This window comes from Salmo trutta, chromosome 13, assembly GCF_901001165.1.
Source record: "Salmo trutta chromosome 13, fSalTru1.1, whole genome shotgun sequence".
Taxonomy (NCBI): domain Eukaryota; kingdom Metazoa; phylum Chordata; class Actinopteri; order Salmoniformes; family Salmonidae; genus Salmo; species Salmo trutta.
In genome coordinates, this window is record NC_042969.1 from 88,607,281 (window position 1) to 88,624,434 (window position 17,154).

At 44.4% G+C, this 17,154-nt stretch overlaps 1 protein-coding gene across 2 annotated transcripts in view; it reads left to right on the plus strand.

Annotated features, from left to right (window-relative positions):
• The window catches only part of cdon (cell adhesion associated, oncogene regulated), a 102,212-nt gene that overhangs the window by 41,858 nt on the left and 43,200 nt on the right, over window positions 1-17,154 (plus strand). Inside the window, exon 7 of one of the 2 annotated variants that reach the window (XM_029773935.1) lies at window positions 6,891-7,207. In XM_029773935.1, coding sequence (XP_029629795.1) covers window positions 6,891-7,207 — 317 coding nt within the window. The remainder of the gene's footprint in view (window positions 1-6,890; window positions 7,208-17,154) is intronic. The other variant, XM_029773936.1, reaches the window with a different exon arrangement.

Consider the following 17,154-nt stretch of genomic DNA (forward strand, 5'->3'; position numbering starts at 1 on the left):
AGGACCAGCTGGATGAGGGTCCTGAGGCTTCAGTGTGTTAGTAGAACAGGTTAGTGAACTCAGCCCCAGGACCAGCTGGATGAGGGGACTCTTTTCTTTACTCAGCTCTTGGCATTGGCTTGGTAATGATCTCTCCATCTTGATCCTTGACTTCGGCGATGTCATTTAGAAAATAGCCTCCAACACGCTACTCAGCAAATTGGATGCAGTCTATCACAGTGCCATCCGTTTTGTCACCAAAGCCCCATATACTGCCCACCACTGCGACCTGTACGCTCTTGTTGGCTGGCCCACGCTACATATTTGTCGCCAAACCTACTGGCTCCAGGTCATCTATAAGTCTTTGCTAGGTAAAACCCCGCCTTCTCAGCTCACTGGTCACCATAGCAACACCCACCCGTAGCACACGCTCCAGCAGGTATATTTTACTGGTCACCCCCAAAGCCAATTCCTCCTTCGGCCGCCTTTCCTTCCAGTTCTCTGCTGCCAATGACTGGAACGAACTACAAAAATCTTCCCTCACTAGCTTTAAGCATCAACTGTCAGAGCAGCTCACAGATCACTGCACCTGTACATAGCCCATCTATAAATAGCCCATCCAACTACCTCATCCCCATATGGTTATATATTTTTTTGCTCCTTTGCACCCCAGTATCTCTACTTGCACATCATCATCTGCACATCTATCACTCCAGTATTAATGCTAAATTATAATTATTTCACCACTATGGCCTATTTATTGCCTTACCTCCCTAATCTTACTACATTTGCACACACAGTACATAGATTTTTCTATTGTGTTATTGACTGTACGTTAGTTTATGTGTAACTCTGTGTTGTTGTTTTTGTCGCACTGCTTTGCTTTATCTTGGCCAGGTCGCAGTTTTACAGTTGAAGTCAGAAGTTTACATACACTTAGGTTGGAGTCATTAAAACTCATTTTTCAACCACTCCACAAATTTTTTGTTAACAAACTATAGTTTTGGCAAGTTTACTTTGTGCATGACACGAGTAATTGTTCAAACAATTGTTTACAGACAGATTATTTCACTTATAATTCACTGTACCACAATTCCAGTGGGTCAGAAGTTTACATACACTAAGTTGACTGTGCCTTTAAACAGCTTGGAAAATTCCAGAAAATGATGTCATGGCTTTAGAAGCTTCTGATAGGCTAATTGAACAAATTTGAGTCAATTGGAGGTGTACCTGTGGATGTATTTCAAGGCCTATCTTCAAACTCGAAGTGCCTCTTTGCTTGACATCATGGGAAAATCAAAAGAAATCAGCCAAGACCTCCACACGTCTGGTTCCTCCTTGGGAGCAATTTCCAAACACCTGAAGGTACCACATTCATCTGTTCAAACAACAGTACGCAAGTATAAACACCATGGGACCACGCAGCCGTCATACCGCTCAGGAAGGAGACGCATTCTGTCTCCTAGAGATGAACGTACTTTGGTGCAAAAAGTGCAAATCAATCCCAGAACAACAGCAAAGGACCTTGTGAAGATGCTGGAGGAAACAGGTAGAACAGTATCTATATCCACAGTAAAACGAGTCCTATATCGACACAAACTGAAAGGCCACTCAGCAAGGAAGAAGCCACTGCTCCAAAACCACCATAAAAAAGCCAGACTACGGTTTGCAACTGCACATGGGGACAAAGATCGTACTTTTTGGAGAAATATTCTCTGGTCTGATGAGACAAAAATAGAACTGTTTGGCCATAATGACCATCGTTATGTTTGGAGCAAAAAGGGGGAGGCTTGCAAGCCGAAGAACACCATCCCAACCGTGAAGCACGGGTGTGGCAGAGTCATGTTGTGGGGGTGCTTTGCTGCAGGAAGGAGTGGTGCAGTTCACAAAATAGAATGCATCATGAGGAAGGACATTTATGTGGATATATTGAAGCAACATCTCAAGACCTCAGTCAGGAAGTTAAAGCTTGGTCTTAAATGGGTCTTCCAAATGGACAATGACCCCAAGCATACTTCCAAAGTTGTGGAAAATGGCTTAAAGACAACAAAGTCAAGGTATTGGAGTGGCCATCACAAAGCCCTGACCTCAACCCTATAGACAATTTGTGGGCGGAACTGAAAAAGCGTGTGCGAACAAGGAGGTCTACAAACCTGACTCAGTTACACCAGCTCTGTCAGGAGGAATGGGCCAAAATTCACCCAACTTATTGTAGGAAGCTTGTGGAAGGCTACCTGAAACATTTGACCCAAGTTAAACAATTTAAAGGCAATGCTACCAAATACTAATTGAGGGTATGTAAACTTCTGACCTACTGGGAATGTGATGAAAAAAATTTAAGCTGAAATAAATCATTCTCTCTATTATTCTGACATTTCACAATCTTAAAATAAAGTGTTGATCCTAACTGACCTAAAACAGGACATTTTACTTAGATTAAATGCCAGGAATTGTTAAAAACTGAGTTTAAATGTATTTGGCTAAAGGTGTATGTAAACCTCCGACTTCAACTGTAAATGAGAACTTGTTCTCAACCTGGTTAAATAAAGGTGAAATAAAATACAATTTTAATTAAAATATGGTGACAATGATGTTGGCTGTGTGTAGCCCTTTAGCGGTTATAATATGAAGGTTTGCTTGGTCACATATAAGGTTTTGCTTGGTCACATATAACTGATGAGTTGTTCGTTGAGGTAGAGCGCGTAGATAGATGCGTAGAAGTAATTATATATACAACGAGCTGTTTGTATGTGTCTGGTATGAAAGGGAACTATGTTGGCGTGTGATTAGGGGTGTATTCATTAGGTGTGTGTTCATTAGGGGTGTATTCATTAGGGGTGTATTCATACGGGGCGTATTCATTAGGGGTGTATTCATTAGGTGTATTCATTAGGGGTGTATTCATTAGAGGTGTGTTCATTAGGGGTGTATTCATTAGGTGTATTCATTAGGGGTGTATTCATTAGGGGTGTGTTCATTAGGGGTGTATTCATTAGGTGTATTCATTAGGGGTGTATTCATTAGGGGTGTATTCATACGGGGTGTATTCATACGGGGTGTATTCATTAGGGGTGTATTCATTAGAGGTGTATTCATTAGGGGTGTATTCATCAGGGGTGTATTCATCAGGGGTGTATTCATCAGGGGTGTATTCATTACGGGTGTGTTCATTAGGGGTGTATTCATTAGGTGTGTGTTCATTAGGGGTGTATTCATTAGGGGTGTATTCATTAGGGGTGTCTTCATTAGGGGTGTATTCATTAGGTGTGTATTCATTAGGTGTATTCATTAGGGGTGTATTCATTAGGTGTATTCATTAGGGGTGTTTTCATTAGGTGTATTCATTAGGTGTGTTCATTAGGGGTGTTTTCATTAGGTGTTTTCATACGGGGTGTATTCATTAGGGGTGTTTTCATTAGGTGTATTCATTAGGGGTGTATTCATTAGGTGTATTCATTAGTTGTATTCATTAGGGGTGTATTCATTAGGTGTTTTCATACAGGGTGTATTCATGAGGTGTTTTCATACGGGGTGTATTCATGAGGTGTATTCATTAGGTGTATTCATTAGGGGTGTATTCATTAGGGGTGTATTCATTAGGGGTGTATTCATTAGGTGTGTATTCATTAGGGGTGTATTCATTAGGGTGTATTCATTAGGGGTGTATTCATTAGGGGTGTATTCATTAGGGGTGTGTTCATTAGGGGTGTATTCATTAGGGGTGTATTCATTAGGGGTGTATTCATTAGGGGTGTATTCATTAGGGGTGTATTCAAGCAAATGGAATGAAACTGGGTTAAACATACATGAATTTGTCCAATAGAAACTCTCCTTTGTAACTGTTGGTCTAATGATTCCACCCCAGATCAGCCAGACGCAGGCCAGAGTGTGGAAGGAGGTGTTGAATGTGTCACTGTCTGTCACCTTGACTACTCAGATTTCTCTCGAACGTGTGCAACTACGTCGTAAACTGTCATTCGTAGGCTAGGTTGTAGCAACCTCATGATGGGTACAGGGGAAATTATCATGTAGTAGCCTAAACCTATCGATGTTACAATGAACTGGGCGAATGGAATATGAATGACAGTCATCCAATATGCTGTAATAGAAATAAGGCCGTGCTCATGAAAATAAAATCATCCTCCGTCATATTAAACTACACCGACCGCCACTGACTGTTATATACTGTAATATACTGTAATATACTGTAATATACTGTAATATACTGTAATATACTGTAATATAATGTAATATTCTGTAATATACTGTAATATACAGTAATATTATGTAATATTATGTAATATAGTATAATATACAGTAATATTCTGTAATATACTGTAATATACTGTAATATTCTGTAATATACTGTAATATAGTGTAATATGCTGTAATATACTGTAATATTCTGTAATATTCTGTAATATACTGTAATATACAGTAATATACTGTAATATTCTGTAATATTACATTTTACATTTTAGTCATTTAGCAGACGCCCTTATCCAGAGCGACTTACAGTAGTGAATGCATACATTTCATTTCATACATAATTTTTCTGTGCTGGCCCCCCGTGGGAATCGAACCCACAACCCTGGTGTTGCAAACACCATGCTCTACCAACTGAGCTACAGGGAAGGCTAATATACTGTAATATTCTGTAATATACTGTAATATAGTGTAATATAGTGTAATATAATGTAATATTCTGTAATATAATGTAATATTCTGTAATATACTGTAATATCCTGTAATATAGTGTAATATTCTGTAATATTCTGTAATATACTGTAATATACTGTAATGTAGTGTAATATAGTGTAATATTCTGTAATATACTGTAATATACTGTAATATAGTGCAATATAGTGTAATATAGTGTAATATTCTGTAATATACGGTAATATTCTTTAATATACTGTAATATTCTGTAATATAGTGTAATATACTGTAATATACTGTAATATAGTGTAATATAATGTAATATTCTGTAATATAATGTAATATTCTGTAATATACTGTAATATCCTGTAATATAGTGTAATATTCTGTAATATTCTGTAATATACTGTAATATACTGTGATATAGTGTAATATACTGTAATGTAGTGTAATATAGTGTAATATTCTGTGATATACTGTAATGTAGTGTAATATAGTGTAATATTCTGTGATATACTGTAATATAGTGTAATATTCTGTCTCCTGCCAAACCTCCTCCCAGCCTCCCTGACGTCCCCATTTACAGCTCTCTGGACCGGTTTATAATGAAGAGAAAAAAACGAACAAAGCATTATTATGTAGTGCTGTGAGAATCCAGGAGTTTCTTGTTATTTTATGTAGATTGAAAAGGCTTGTTCCCAATGTAAAACATTCCAGCCCTGCCGGATGGCCCATAGTCCCTCATCTGTTCCTGTTGGGTCTCTGCAGTAGACTAACTCTGTTCCTGTTGGTCTCTGCAGCAGACTGACTCTGTTCCTGTTGGTCTCTGGCTGCAGACTGACTCTGTTCCTGATGGTCTCTGGCTGCAGACTGACTCTGTTCCTGATGGTCTCTGCAGCAGACTGACTCTGTTCCTGATGGTCTCTGCAGCAGACTCACTCTGTTCCTGTTGGTCTCTGGCTGCAGACTGACTCTGTTCCTGATGGTCTCTGCAGTAGACTGACTCTGTTCCTGATGGTCTCTGCAGCAGACTGACTCTGTTCCTGATGGTCTCTGCAGTAGACTGACTCTGTTCCTGATGGTCTCTGCAGCAGACTGACTCTGTTCCTGATGGTCTCTGCAGTAGACTGACTCTGTTCCTGATGGTCTCTGCAGCAGACTGACTCTGTTCCTGATGGTCTCTGCAGCAGACTGACTCTGTTCCTGATGGTCTCTGCAGTAGACTGACTCTGTTCCTGATGGACTCTGCAGCAGACTAACTCTGTTCCTGATGGTCTCTGCAGCAGACTGACTCTGTTCCTGTTGGTCTCTGCAGCAGACTAACTCTGTTCCTGATGGTCTCTGCAGCAGACTGACTCAGTTGGTCGTACCACTATGTTCGATGTAAAAAACGCTCTACGCCGAACCTGAAAATGTCCACACACGGCTTTCCATTTAACGGGTGGATGACTTTGGGAGTTTTAAATAAACAACCATTTGAAACATGCTTTCAATTGCATTAGCCGATTATTGCAATATTTTCATAATTCAGTTGTAGTTGTAATAATGATGGGCCGTGTAGTTGTAGTCGTAATAATGATGGGCCGTGTAGTTGTAGTCGTAATAATGATGGGCCGTGTAGTTGTAGTCGTAATAATGATGGGCCGTGTTGTTGTAGTCGTAATAATGATGGGCCGTGTAGTTGTAGTCGTAATAATGATGGGCCGTGTAGTTGTAGTCGTAATAATGATGGGCCGTGTAGTTGTAGTCGTAATAATGATGGGCCGTGTAGTTGTAGTCGTAATAATGATGGGCCGTGTAGTTGTAGTCGTAATAATGATGGGCCGTGTAGTTGTAGTTGTAATAATGATGGGCATGGAACCCAAAAGGGTTCTACCTCGAACCAAAAACGTTCTACCTGGAACCAGAAAGGGTTCTACATGGAACCCAAAAGTGTTCTACCCAGAGCCAAAAACGTTCTACCTGGAACCAGAAAGGGTTCTATGGGGACAACCCGAAGAACCTTGTAAGGTTCTAGATAGCACCTTTATTTCTAGGAGTGTAGCTACGGCTGACCTCGCATTTCATACCAACTTTTTTGCGCCAAACTGGTGCAACCGGCCCCAGAAAAAACATTCATTTTATTTGCATCTGAATTCATAACAAGAAAATGTATTAAAAACATAATATGATTTGTAATCAAAGTTTCGATCTTGGATGTTATACTTGGATACAGCTCGGGTTTAATCTGAAACTTCTCTTTCTATCTCTAGAAGAACAAGAACCTCAGCCTGGTTCCACCACTGATATTCTGATCAACGCTCCACCCCCTTCCGTCCACCCAATCCAGAGCGATGAGGGAGATGACCTCCTCCCACCCGAGGAGGAAGGGGAGGGGCTAGGAGAAGGGGATGGGCTATGGGACACCACGGGCCAACCAACAGAGAGGAGCAGCGACCGGCCCACTCCTGAAGCACCAATCATTACTAGCCCTCCTCAGACTCACAAACCTGATGTCTATGACCTGGAGTGGAGGGCGGGCCGTGACTGGGGACATCCAATCAACGCATACTTTGTCAAGTACCGCAAGGTCAGTCCAGAGGGGGAAGAACAGGAGTTTTGCTTACCATGTCGTTGTACCCTGACCAGGGAAAAACTTCAGGCCCTAGGTAGGGATACTGCACCTGAATGTTAGTGTAGAGTAGAGTAGAGTAGAGTAGAGTAGAGTAGAGTAGAGTAGAGTAGAGCAGAGTAGAGTAGAGTAGAGTAGAGTAGAGTAGAGTAGAGTAGAGCTGAGTAGAGTAGAGTAGAGTAGAGTAGAGTAGAGTAGAGTAGAGTAGAGTGTAGTAGAGTAGAGTAGAGTATAGTAGAGTAGTGTAGTAGAGTAGAGTAGAGTAGAGTAGAGTAGAGTAGAGTATAGTAGAGTAGTGTAGAGTAGAGTAGAGTAGAGTAGAGTAGAGTAGTGTAGTAGAGTAGAGAGTAGTAGACTGGAGTAGAGTAGAGTAGAGTAGAGTAGTGTAGTAGAGTAGAGTATAGTAGAGTAGAGTAGTGTAGTAGAGTAGAGTAGAGTAGAGTAGAGTAGTGTAGTGTAGTGTAGTGTAGTGTAGTAGAGTAGAGTAGAGTAGAGTAGAGTAGAGTAGAGTAGAGTAGAGTAGAGCAGAGCAGAGCAGAGCAGAGTAGAGTAGAGTAGAGTAGAGTAGTGTAGTGTAGTGTAGTGTAGTAGAGTAGAGTAGAGTAGAGCAGAGCAGAGCAGAGTAGAGTAGAGTAGAGTAGAGTAGTGTAGTAGAGTAGTGTAGTGTAGTAGAGTAGTGTAGTGTAGTGTAGTGTAGTGTAGTGTAGTGTAGTGTAGTGTAGTGTAGTGTAGTGTAGTGTAGTGTAGTAGAGTAGAGTAGAGTAGAGGGTAGTAGAGTAGATTGTATTATAGTAGAGTAGTAGGGTATAGTAGTAGAGTAGATTGTATAATAGTAGAGTAGAGGGTAACACTTTATTTGAATAGTCCATCTGTAGATATTCCACAGACTACCTACAAACTATCAGTAACATTTCAACTATCTACTAACCCAGTGAGATATACTGGATGGAAAATGGGGAAAAAATCCACCAAATTATTTTTTAATTTTCAACATTGAAATGCAACCAAAAATGACAGAGTCACCCATGATTCACCTAACAATATTTTGAAAGACTACTTTAAGCATATGTTATCGTTTCAGTCTCCTCCATCTCCACTAACCGAAGTTAACTGTAAGGATTTTTTTTCCTATTAATAATGTAAAATGAACATGTGTACAGAAAGACTAATGTGAAGGCCAAATTACAGAGGAAATTCTTGATGCAATTAAATAAAGCCTTTAAGTCTGGGAAAAGTCCAGGGCTGGATGACATACCAGTGGAGGTAAACAAAAGCAATTTAGGTAAAAAGAGGTCTAACAGAACGGATAGATAGCAATAAAAAACTGTACCTTAGAGGCTCAGAATAAGTTAGAGGAAAAACAAAAAGAAATGGAGGAACTTATTGACGAAAAATCCAGTGACCCAGTGGAGCTACAGTATACCAAACTCCAGGGCTGGATGACATACCAGGGGAGGTATACCAAACTCCAGGGCTGGATGGTATACCAGGGGAGGTATACCAAACTCCAGGGCTGGATGACATACCAGTGGAGGTATACCAAACTCCAGGGCTGGATGACATACCAGTGGAGGTATACCAAACTCCAGGGCTGGATGACATACCAGGGGAGGTATACCAAACTCCAGGGCTGGATGACATACCAGTGGAGGTATACTAAACTCCAGGGCTGGATGACATACCAGTGGAGGTATACCAAACTCCAGGGCTGGATGACATACCAGTGGAGGTATACCAAACTCCAGGGCTGGATGACATACCAGGGGAGGTATACCAAACTCCAGGGCTGGATGACATACCAGGGGAGGTATACCAAACTCCAGGGATGGATGGTATACCAGTGGAGGTATACCAAACTCCAGGGCTGGATGACATACCAGTGGAGGTATACCAAACTCCAGGGCTGGATGACATACCAGGGGAGGTATACCAAACTCCAGGGCTGGATGACATACCAGGGGAGGTATACCAAACTCCAGGGATGGATGGCATACCAGGGGAGGTATACCAAACTCCAGGGCTGGATGACATACCAGGGGAGGTATACCAAACTCCAGGGCTGGATGACATACCAGGGGAGGTATACCAAACTCCAGGGCTGGATGACATACCAGTGGAGGTATACCAAACTCCAGGGCTGGATGACATACCAGTGGAGGTATACCAAACTCCAGGGCTGGATGACATACCAGTGGAGGTATACCAAACTCCAGGGCTGGATGACATACCAGTGGAGGTATACCAAACTCCAGGGCTGGATGACATACCAGTGGAGGTATACCAAACTCCAGGGCTGGATGACATACCAGTGGAGGTATACCAAACTCCAGGGCTGGATGGTATACCAGTGGAGGTATACCAAACTCCAGGGCTGGATGACATACCAGTGGAGGTATACCAAACTCCAGGGCTGGATGACTATACCAGTGGAGGTATACCAAACTCCAGGGCTGGATGACATACCAGTGGAGGTATACCAAACTCCAGGGCTGGATGACATACCAGTGGAGGTATACCAAACTCCAGGGCTGGATGACATACCAGGGGAGGTATACCAAACTCCAGGGGATGGATGGCATACCAGGGGAGGTATACCAAACTCCAGGGCTGGATGACATACCAGGGGAGGTATACCAAACTCCAGGGCTGGATGACATACCAGGGGAGGTATACCAAACTCCAGGGCTGGATGACATACCAGTGGAGGTATACCAAACTCCAGGGCTGGATGACATACCAGGGGAGGTATACCAAACTCCAGGGCTGGATGACATACCAGTGGAGGTATACCAAACTCCAGGGCTGGATGACATACCAGTGGAGGTATACCAAACTCCAGGGCTGGATGACATACCAGTGGAGGTATACCAAACTCCAGGGCTGGATGACATACCAGGGGAGGTATACCAACTCCAGGGCTGGATGACATACCAGTGGAGGTATACCAAACTCCAGGGCTGGATGGTATACCAGTGGAGGTATACCAAACTCCAGGGCTGGATGGTATACCAGTGGAGGTATACCAAACTCCAGGGCTGGATGACATACCAGGGGAGGTATACCAAACTCCAGGGCTGGATGACATACCAGGGGAGGTATACCAAACTCCAGGGCTGGATGACATACCAGTGGAGGTATACCAAACTCCAGGGCTGGATGGTATACCAGTGGAGGTATACCAAACTCCAGGGCTGGATGGTATACCAGTGGAGGTATACCAAACTCCAGGGCTGGATGACATACCAGGGGAGGTATACCAAACTCCAGGGCTGGATGACATACCAGGGGAGGTATACCAAACTCCAGGGCTGGATGACATACCAGTGGAGGTATACCAAACTCCAGGGCTGGATGGTATACCAGTGGAGGTATACCAAACTCCAGGGCTGGATGGTATACCAGTGGAGGTATACCAAACTCCAGGGCTGGATGACATACCAGGGGAGGTATACTAAACTCCAGGGCTGGATGACATACCAGTGGAGGTATACCAAACTCCAGGGCTGGATGACATACCAGGGGAGGTATACTAAACTCCAGGGCTGGATGACATACCAGTGGAGGTACACCAAACTCCAGGGCTGGATGACATACCAGTGGAGGTATACTAAACTCCAGGGCTGGATGACATACCAGTGGAGGTACACCAAACTCCAGGGCTGGATGACATACCAGTGGAGGTATACCAAACTTGTTTTGATAAACTCAGAGGACCGTTATTAGAATGTTTTAACCACTCCTATATAAATGGTTCTCAACAAGAAGGTCTGATTTCATTACTACTGAAACAGGACTCAAGTGGTATATATAAAGAACCAGTCCATTAAAAACATTGGAGGCCTTCAGTGTAGTGATGCAAAACTTCTAGCAAAGTGCATTGTACTTATAATTAAAAAAGGTATTGTCGGATATTATTCATCCTAATCAGAAAGTTTTCTTTACATGGACAATACCTTGGAGATAGTATAAGACAAGTACTGGAAACAATAGAACACTACGACGAATGTTGAGCCAGCATCCCACTGTTGGCTTGCTCCTGAAGCCAAGCATGGTTGGGCCTGGTCTGTCCCTGGATGGGAGACCAGATGCTGCTTGAAATGGTGATGGAGGGCCAGTAGGAGGCACCCTTTCCTCTGGTCTAGAAAAAGTTCCCCAGGGCAGTAATTGGGGACATTGCCCTGTGTAGGGTGCTGGGATGTTGAACGGGTGTCCTGAATCTCTGTGGTCACTAAAGATGGCATGGTACTTATTGTAAGAGTAGAGGTGTTAACCCCGGTATCCTGGATAAAATTCCCAATCTGGAATTTATTGGTCACCTAATCATCCCCAATTTACAATTGCCTCATTCATCTCCCATGTAATTATTCCCCAGGTCGTTACTGTAAATGAGAATGTGTTCTCAGTCAATTTACGTGGTTAAATAAGGGTTAAATTAAAATAATAAAACAGTATAGGGAAACCATGCCTGGTACTCAAAGCTGACTTTGAAAAGGCCTTTGATACAGTATGGCTGGAATTTATATATACACTGCATTTGGAAAGTATTCCGACACCTTGACTTTTTCCACATTTTGTTAAGTTACAGGCTTATTCTAAAATGTATTACATTACTCAAATTAGGGGATGGGTGGTAGGGTTAGGGGAGCGGAGGGGTGGTAGGGTTAGGGGAGGGGTGGTAGGGTTAGGGGGGCGGAGGGGTGGTAGGGTTAGGGGAGGGGTGGTAGGGTTAGGGGAGGGGAGGGGTGGTAGGGTTAGGGGAGCGGAGGGGGTGGTAGGGTTAGGGGAGCGGAGGGGTGGTAGGGTTAGGGGAGCGGAGGGGTGGTAGGGTTAGGGGAGGGGTGGTAGGGTTAGGAGGGGTGGTAGGGTTAGGGGAGGGGTGGTAGGGTTAGGGGGGCGGAGGGGTGGTAGGGTTAGGGGAGGGGTGGTAGGGTTAGGGGAGGGGAGGGGTGGTAGGGTTAGGGGAGGGAGGGTTGGTAGGGTTAGGGGAGGGAGGGGTGGTAGGGTTAGGAGGGGTGGTAGGGTTAGGGGAGGGGTGGTAGGGTTAGGGGAGGGGAGGGGTGGTAGGGTTAGGGGAGGGAGGGGTGGTAGGGTTAGGGGAGGGAGGGGTGGTAGGGTTAGGGGAGGGGTGGGTAGGGTTAGGGGAGGGGAGGGGTGGTAGGGTTAGGGGAGGGTGGTAGGGTTAGGGGAGGGGTGGTAGGGTTAGGGAGGGGAGGGGTAGGGGGTGGTAGGGTTAGGGGAGGGAGGGGTGGTAGGGTTAGGGGAGGGAGGGGAGGGGTGGTAGGGTAGGGGAGGGGGGGGGTGGTAGGGTTAGGGGGGGGTGGTAGGGTTAGGGGGGGTGGTAGGGTTAGGGGAGGGTGGTAGGGTTAGGAGGGGTGGTAGGGTTAGGGGAGGGAGGGGTGGTTAGGTAGGGAGGGGTGGTAGGGTTAGGGGAGGGGTGGTAGGGTTAGGGGAGGGAGGGGTGGTAGGGTTAGGGGAGGGAGGGGTGGTAGGGTTAGGGGAGCATATATATGAAAATAGTTCTGTAGAGTAGAGCTGAGTAGAGTAGAGCTGAGTAGAGTAGAGCAGAGCTGAGTAGAGTAGAGCTGAGTAGAGTAGAGCAGAGCTGAGTAGAGTAGAGTAGAGTAGAGTAGAGCTGAGCTGAGTAGAGCTGAGTAGAGTAGAGTAGAGTAGAGTAGGGTAGAGTAGAGTAGAGTAGAGCTGAGTAGAGCTGAGTAGAGTAGAGTAGAGTAGAGTAGAGTAGAGTAGAGTAGGGTAGAGTAGGGTAGAGTAGAGCTGAGCAGAGTAGAGTAGAGCAGAGTAGAGCAGAGTAGAGCAGAGTAGAGCAGGAGCTTTTGTCTAGTAATCAGCTGTTAGCTTGACCCCCGACATAATGCTCCCCGGTGCCCAGTGCCCGGTGCCCAGTGCCCAAACCAACTGCTAACTCTGTGTAATGTGTTCATTAAAGCAGAGGTGGTATAGGACCCATGCCCAGTCTGGCTACAGCACCAGGTCATTTCCTCTTTAATAGCCTGTGTTTTCTTCACTAATAAGCTCTCTCTGACTATAAAAGCCATCCAGTTCTTGTTAAGATTGCATTGGCAGCGCGACTCAGAAGTTGCTGGCCCTGGAAAAAGTGACCGAGAATTATCACGGGCATTGTTGTTGCGTACGCCATTTTTCTCTGTGATGATTCACTGTTGGAAAAGAACTCTGGCAGAATCCAAAAACATACATTTTCATACTTTTTTGTACTGGTCCCCCGTGGGAAGTGAGCTAATAACCCTAGCAGTGATGTAAATGTTTGAGGGCAGGGTTTTGTTCTTTCTGATGAATTTTGTGTTGTCTGTTTGTCTTTGTTGTGGCTGCTGTTACTTGGTTCTCTTTCCTGTCTCTCTCACTCACTCACTCACTCACTCACTCTCTCTCTCTCTCTCTCTCTCTCTCCCTTTCTCTCTCTCTCTCTCTCTCTCTCTCTCTCTCTCCTGGCCCCTCTCTCAATTAAATTCAATTAAATTTACTTTGTTGGCATGGCAAGCTTACTTTGGAGATTTACAGTATTAACATAATTTATAATAAGAATCAATATTGTCAACGGGACAACAGTAACAACAATAAGCAAGGGTCAAAATAACCAACAATAACAATAAGCGTACAGTAGAGGACATGTGCAGGTTTATTGGTCTGTCAGACACTGTCCCTCATCTTATGGCAGGCAGCAATGTAGTGCGCTGCCAACACACAGCTCTCTGCGTCCTCCCCCAACAGGACGGGTAGCCTATCCTCATCAGAGAGGTCTTTGAAACCTTGAATAAGGGTTTAAATTTGAAGAAATGACACTATATTGTTATATTTTGTCTGGAAATGCAGCTCCGTCTCAGGTTCTGCTGTTGTGCAGTGGTTGCACAGCCTTTCCTCTACAGGGAGCCAGGTTTTCCTGTGTCTACCCTTCTCAATGGCAAGGCTGTGCTCACTGAGCCTGTACTTTGTCAAGGTTTTTCTAAGGTTTTGATCAGTTACCATGGTCAAATAGTTTGCTACGGTGTACTGTTGATTTAGGGCCAGATAGCACTGCATTTTGCTTTTTGCTTGTGCTTGTGTTATCCAATAAGTAATGTAGTTTTGTTTTGATTCTGTTGTAATTTGGTTTATTCTGATTGATTGGATGTTCTGGTCCTGAGGTTTCAGTGTGTTAGTAGAACAGGTTAGTGAACTCAGCCCCAGGACCAGCTGGATGAGGGTCCTGAGGCTTCAGTGTGTTAGTAGAACAGGTTTGTGAACTCAGCCCCAGGACCAGCTGGATGAGGGTCCTGAGGCTTCAGTGTGTTAGTAGAACAGGTTAGTGAACTCAGCCCCAGGACCAGCTGGATGAGGGTCCTGAGGCTTCAGTGTGTTAGTAGAACAGGTTAGTGAACTCAGCCCCAGGACCAGCTGGATGAGGGTCCTGAGGCTTCAGTGTGTTAGTAGAACAGGTTTGTGAACTCAGCCCCAGGACCAGCTGGATGAGGGTCCTGAGGCTTCAGTGTGTTAGTAGAACAGGTTAGTGAACTCAGCCCCAGGACCAGCTGGATGAGGGTCCTGAGGTTTCAGTGGGTTAGTAGAACAGGTTTGTGAACTCAGCCCCAGGACCAGCTGGATGAGGGTCCTGAGGTTTCAGTGTGTTAGTAGAACAGGTTAGTGAACTCAGCCCCAGGACCAGCTGGATGAGGGTCCTGAGGCTTCAGTGGGTTAGTAGAACAGGTTTGTGAACTCAGCCCCAGGACCAGCTGGACGAGGGTCCTGAGGATTCAGTGTGTTAGTAGAACAGGTTAGTGAACTCAGCCCCAGGACCAGCTGGATGAGGGTCCTGAGGCTTCAGTGTGTTAGAAGAACAGGTTTGTGAACTCAGCCCCAGGACCAGCTGGATGAGGGTCCTGAGGCTTCAGTGTGTTAGTAGAACAGGTTAGTGAACTCAGCCCCAGGACCAGCTGGATGAGGGGACTCTTTTCTTTGCTCAGCTCTTGGTATTGCAGGGCTTGGTAATGATATGAGAGGGGGTCACTGTATTTTAGATGTTTCCAAAACTGAAATGCTCTTTTTTGACTTTTTAATATTAGTGAATGTTGGCCTAATTCTGCCCTGCATGCATTGTTGACAGGGAAGTCTTGTTTTGCAAGTGGACCCCACACCACGCTGCCACAATGTGCAATTGGTTCAATGACACATTTAATTAGTTTTAGCCACATTTGAATAAGTATACTAATGGTGTAGAATGCCCTGCGTGCTTTCTCTCTCTGTTCATTCGCTGCCTCATTAAGGTGTCCAGTTGAGCTTATTTTTAAACCTCAGTAATTGTAGTGTGTGCAGTACTCTATATATTTTGTACCAGTTGAGAACTTTGGTCTAATTCCCTGAGATCTGGATCTTCTCTGGAAAATCATTATTTTAGTATTTTTGGGGTTTACTGCCAGGGCCCAGGTCTGGCAGTACTGCTCTAGCAGGTCCAGGCTCTGCTGTAGGTCATGTGCTGTGGGTGACAGCACGCATAGATAATTATTGTTATTATATTGAACCTTTATTTAACTAGGCAAGTCAGTTAAGAACAAATTCTTATTTACAATGACGGCCTACTCCGGCCGAACCCGGACGACGCTGGGCCAATTGTGCACCGCCATACTCCCAATCTCGGCCAGATGTGATACAGCCTGGATTTGAACCAGGGACTGTAGTGAGATGCTGTGCTACTCGGGAGGCACCGGCATTTAACTTCTGAATTGTGGAGACTAACACCAGGGGCTGAGGATTTTTCTAGAATAGTGGCCAATTCATTGATGTAAATGTTGAAGAGTGCAGGGCTCAAATTGCAACCCTGGCGAAGGCCCCGCCCCTGGTTAAAGAATTATGTAACTGTTCTCTCTGCTAACGCACGGCAAGCGGTACCGGAGTGCCAAGTCTAGGACAAAAAAGCTCCTTAACAGCTTCTACCCCCAAGCCATAAGACTGCTGAACAATTAATCAAATGGCTACCCAGACTATTTACATTGAAACCCCCCCACTCCCCTTTTGTTTTTACACTGCTGCTACTCGCTGTTTATTATCTATGAATAGTCACTTTACCCCTACCTACTGTACAAATTACCTCGACTAACCTGTACCCCCACACATTTACCCGTGTATATAGCCTACTGCAGCCTTTCTCAATGGCAAGGCTATGCTCACTGAAGCTATTCATACAGTCGTGGCAAAATGTTTTGAGAATAACACAAATATTAATTTCCACAAAGTTTGCTGCTTCAGTGTCTTTAGATATTTTTGTAAGATGTTACTATGGAATACTGAAGTATAATTACAAGCATTTCATAAGTGTCAAAGGCTTTTATTGACAATTACATGAAGATGATGCAAAAAGTCAATATTTGCAATGTTGACCCTTCTTTTTCAAGACCTCTGAAATCCACCCTGGCATGCTGTCAATTAACTTCTGGGCCACATCCTGACTGATGGCAGCCCATTCTTGCATAATCAATGCTTGGAGTTTGTCAGAATTTGTGGGGTTTTGTTTGTCCACCCACCTCTTGAGGATTGACCACAAGTTCTCAATGGGATTAAGGTCTGGGGAGTTTCCTGGCCATGGACCAGAAATATCGATGTTTTGTTCCCCGAGCCACTTAGTTATAACTTTTGCCTTATGGCAAGGTGCTCCATCATGCTGGAAAAGGCATTGTTCGTCACCAAACTGTTCCTGGATGGTTGGGAGAAGTTGCTCTCGGAGGATGTGTTGGTACCATTCTTTATTCATGGCTGTGTTCTTAGGCAAAAATGTGAGTGAGCCCACTCCCTTGGCTGAGAAGCAACCCCATACATGAATGGTCTCAGGATGCTTTACTGTTGGCATGACACAGGACTGATGGTAGCGCTCACCTTGTCTTCTCCGGACAAGCTTTTATCTG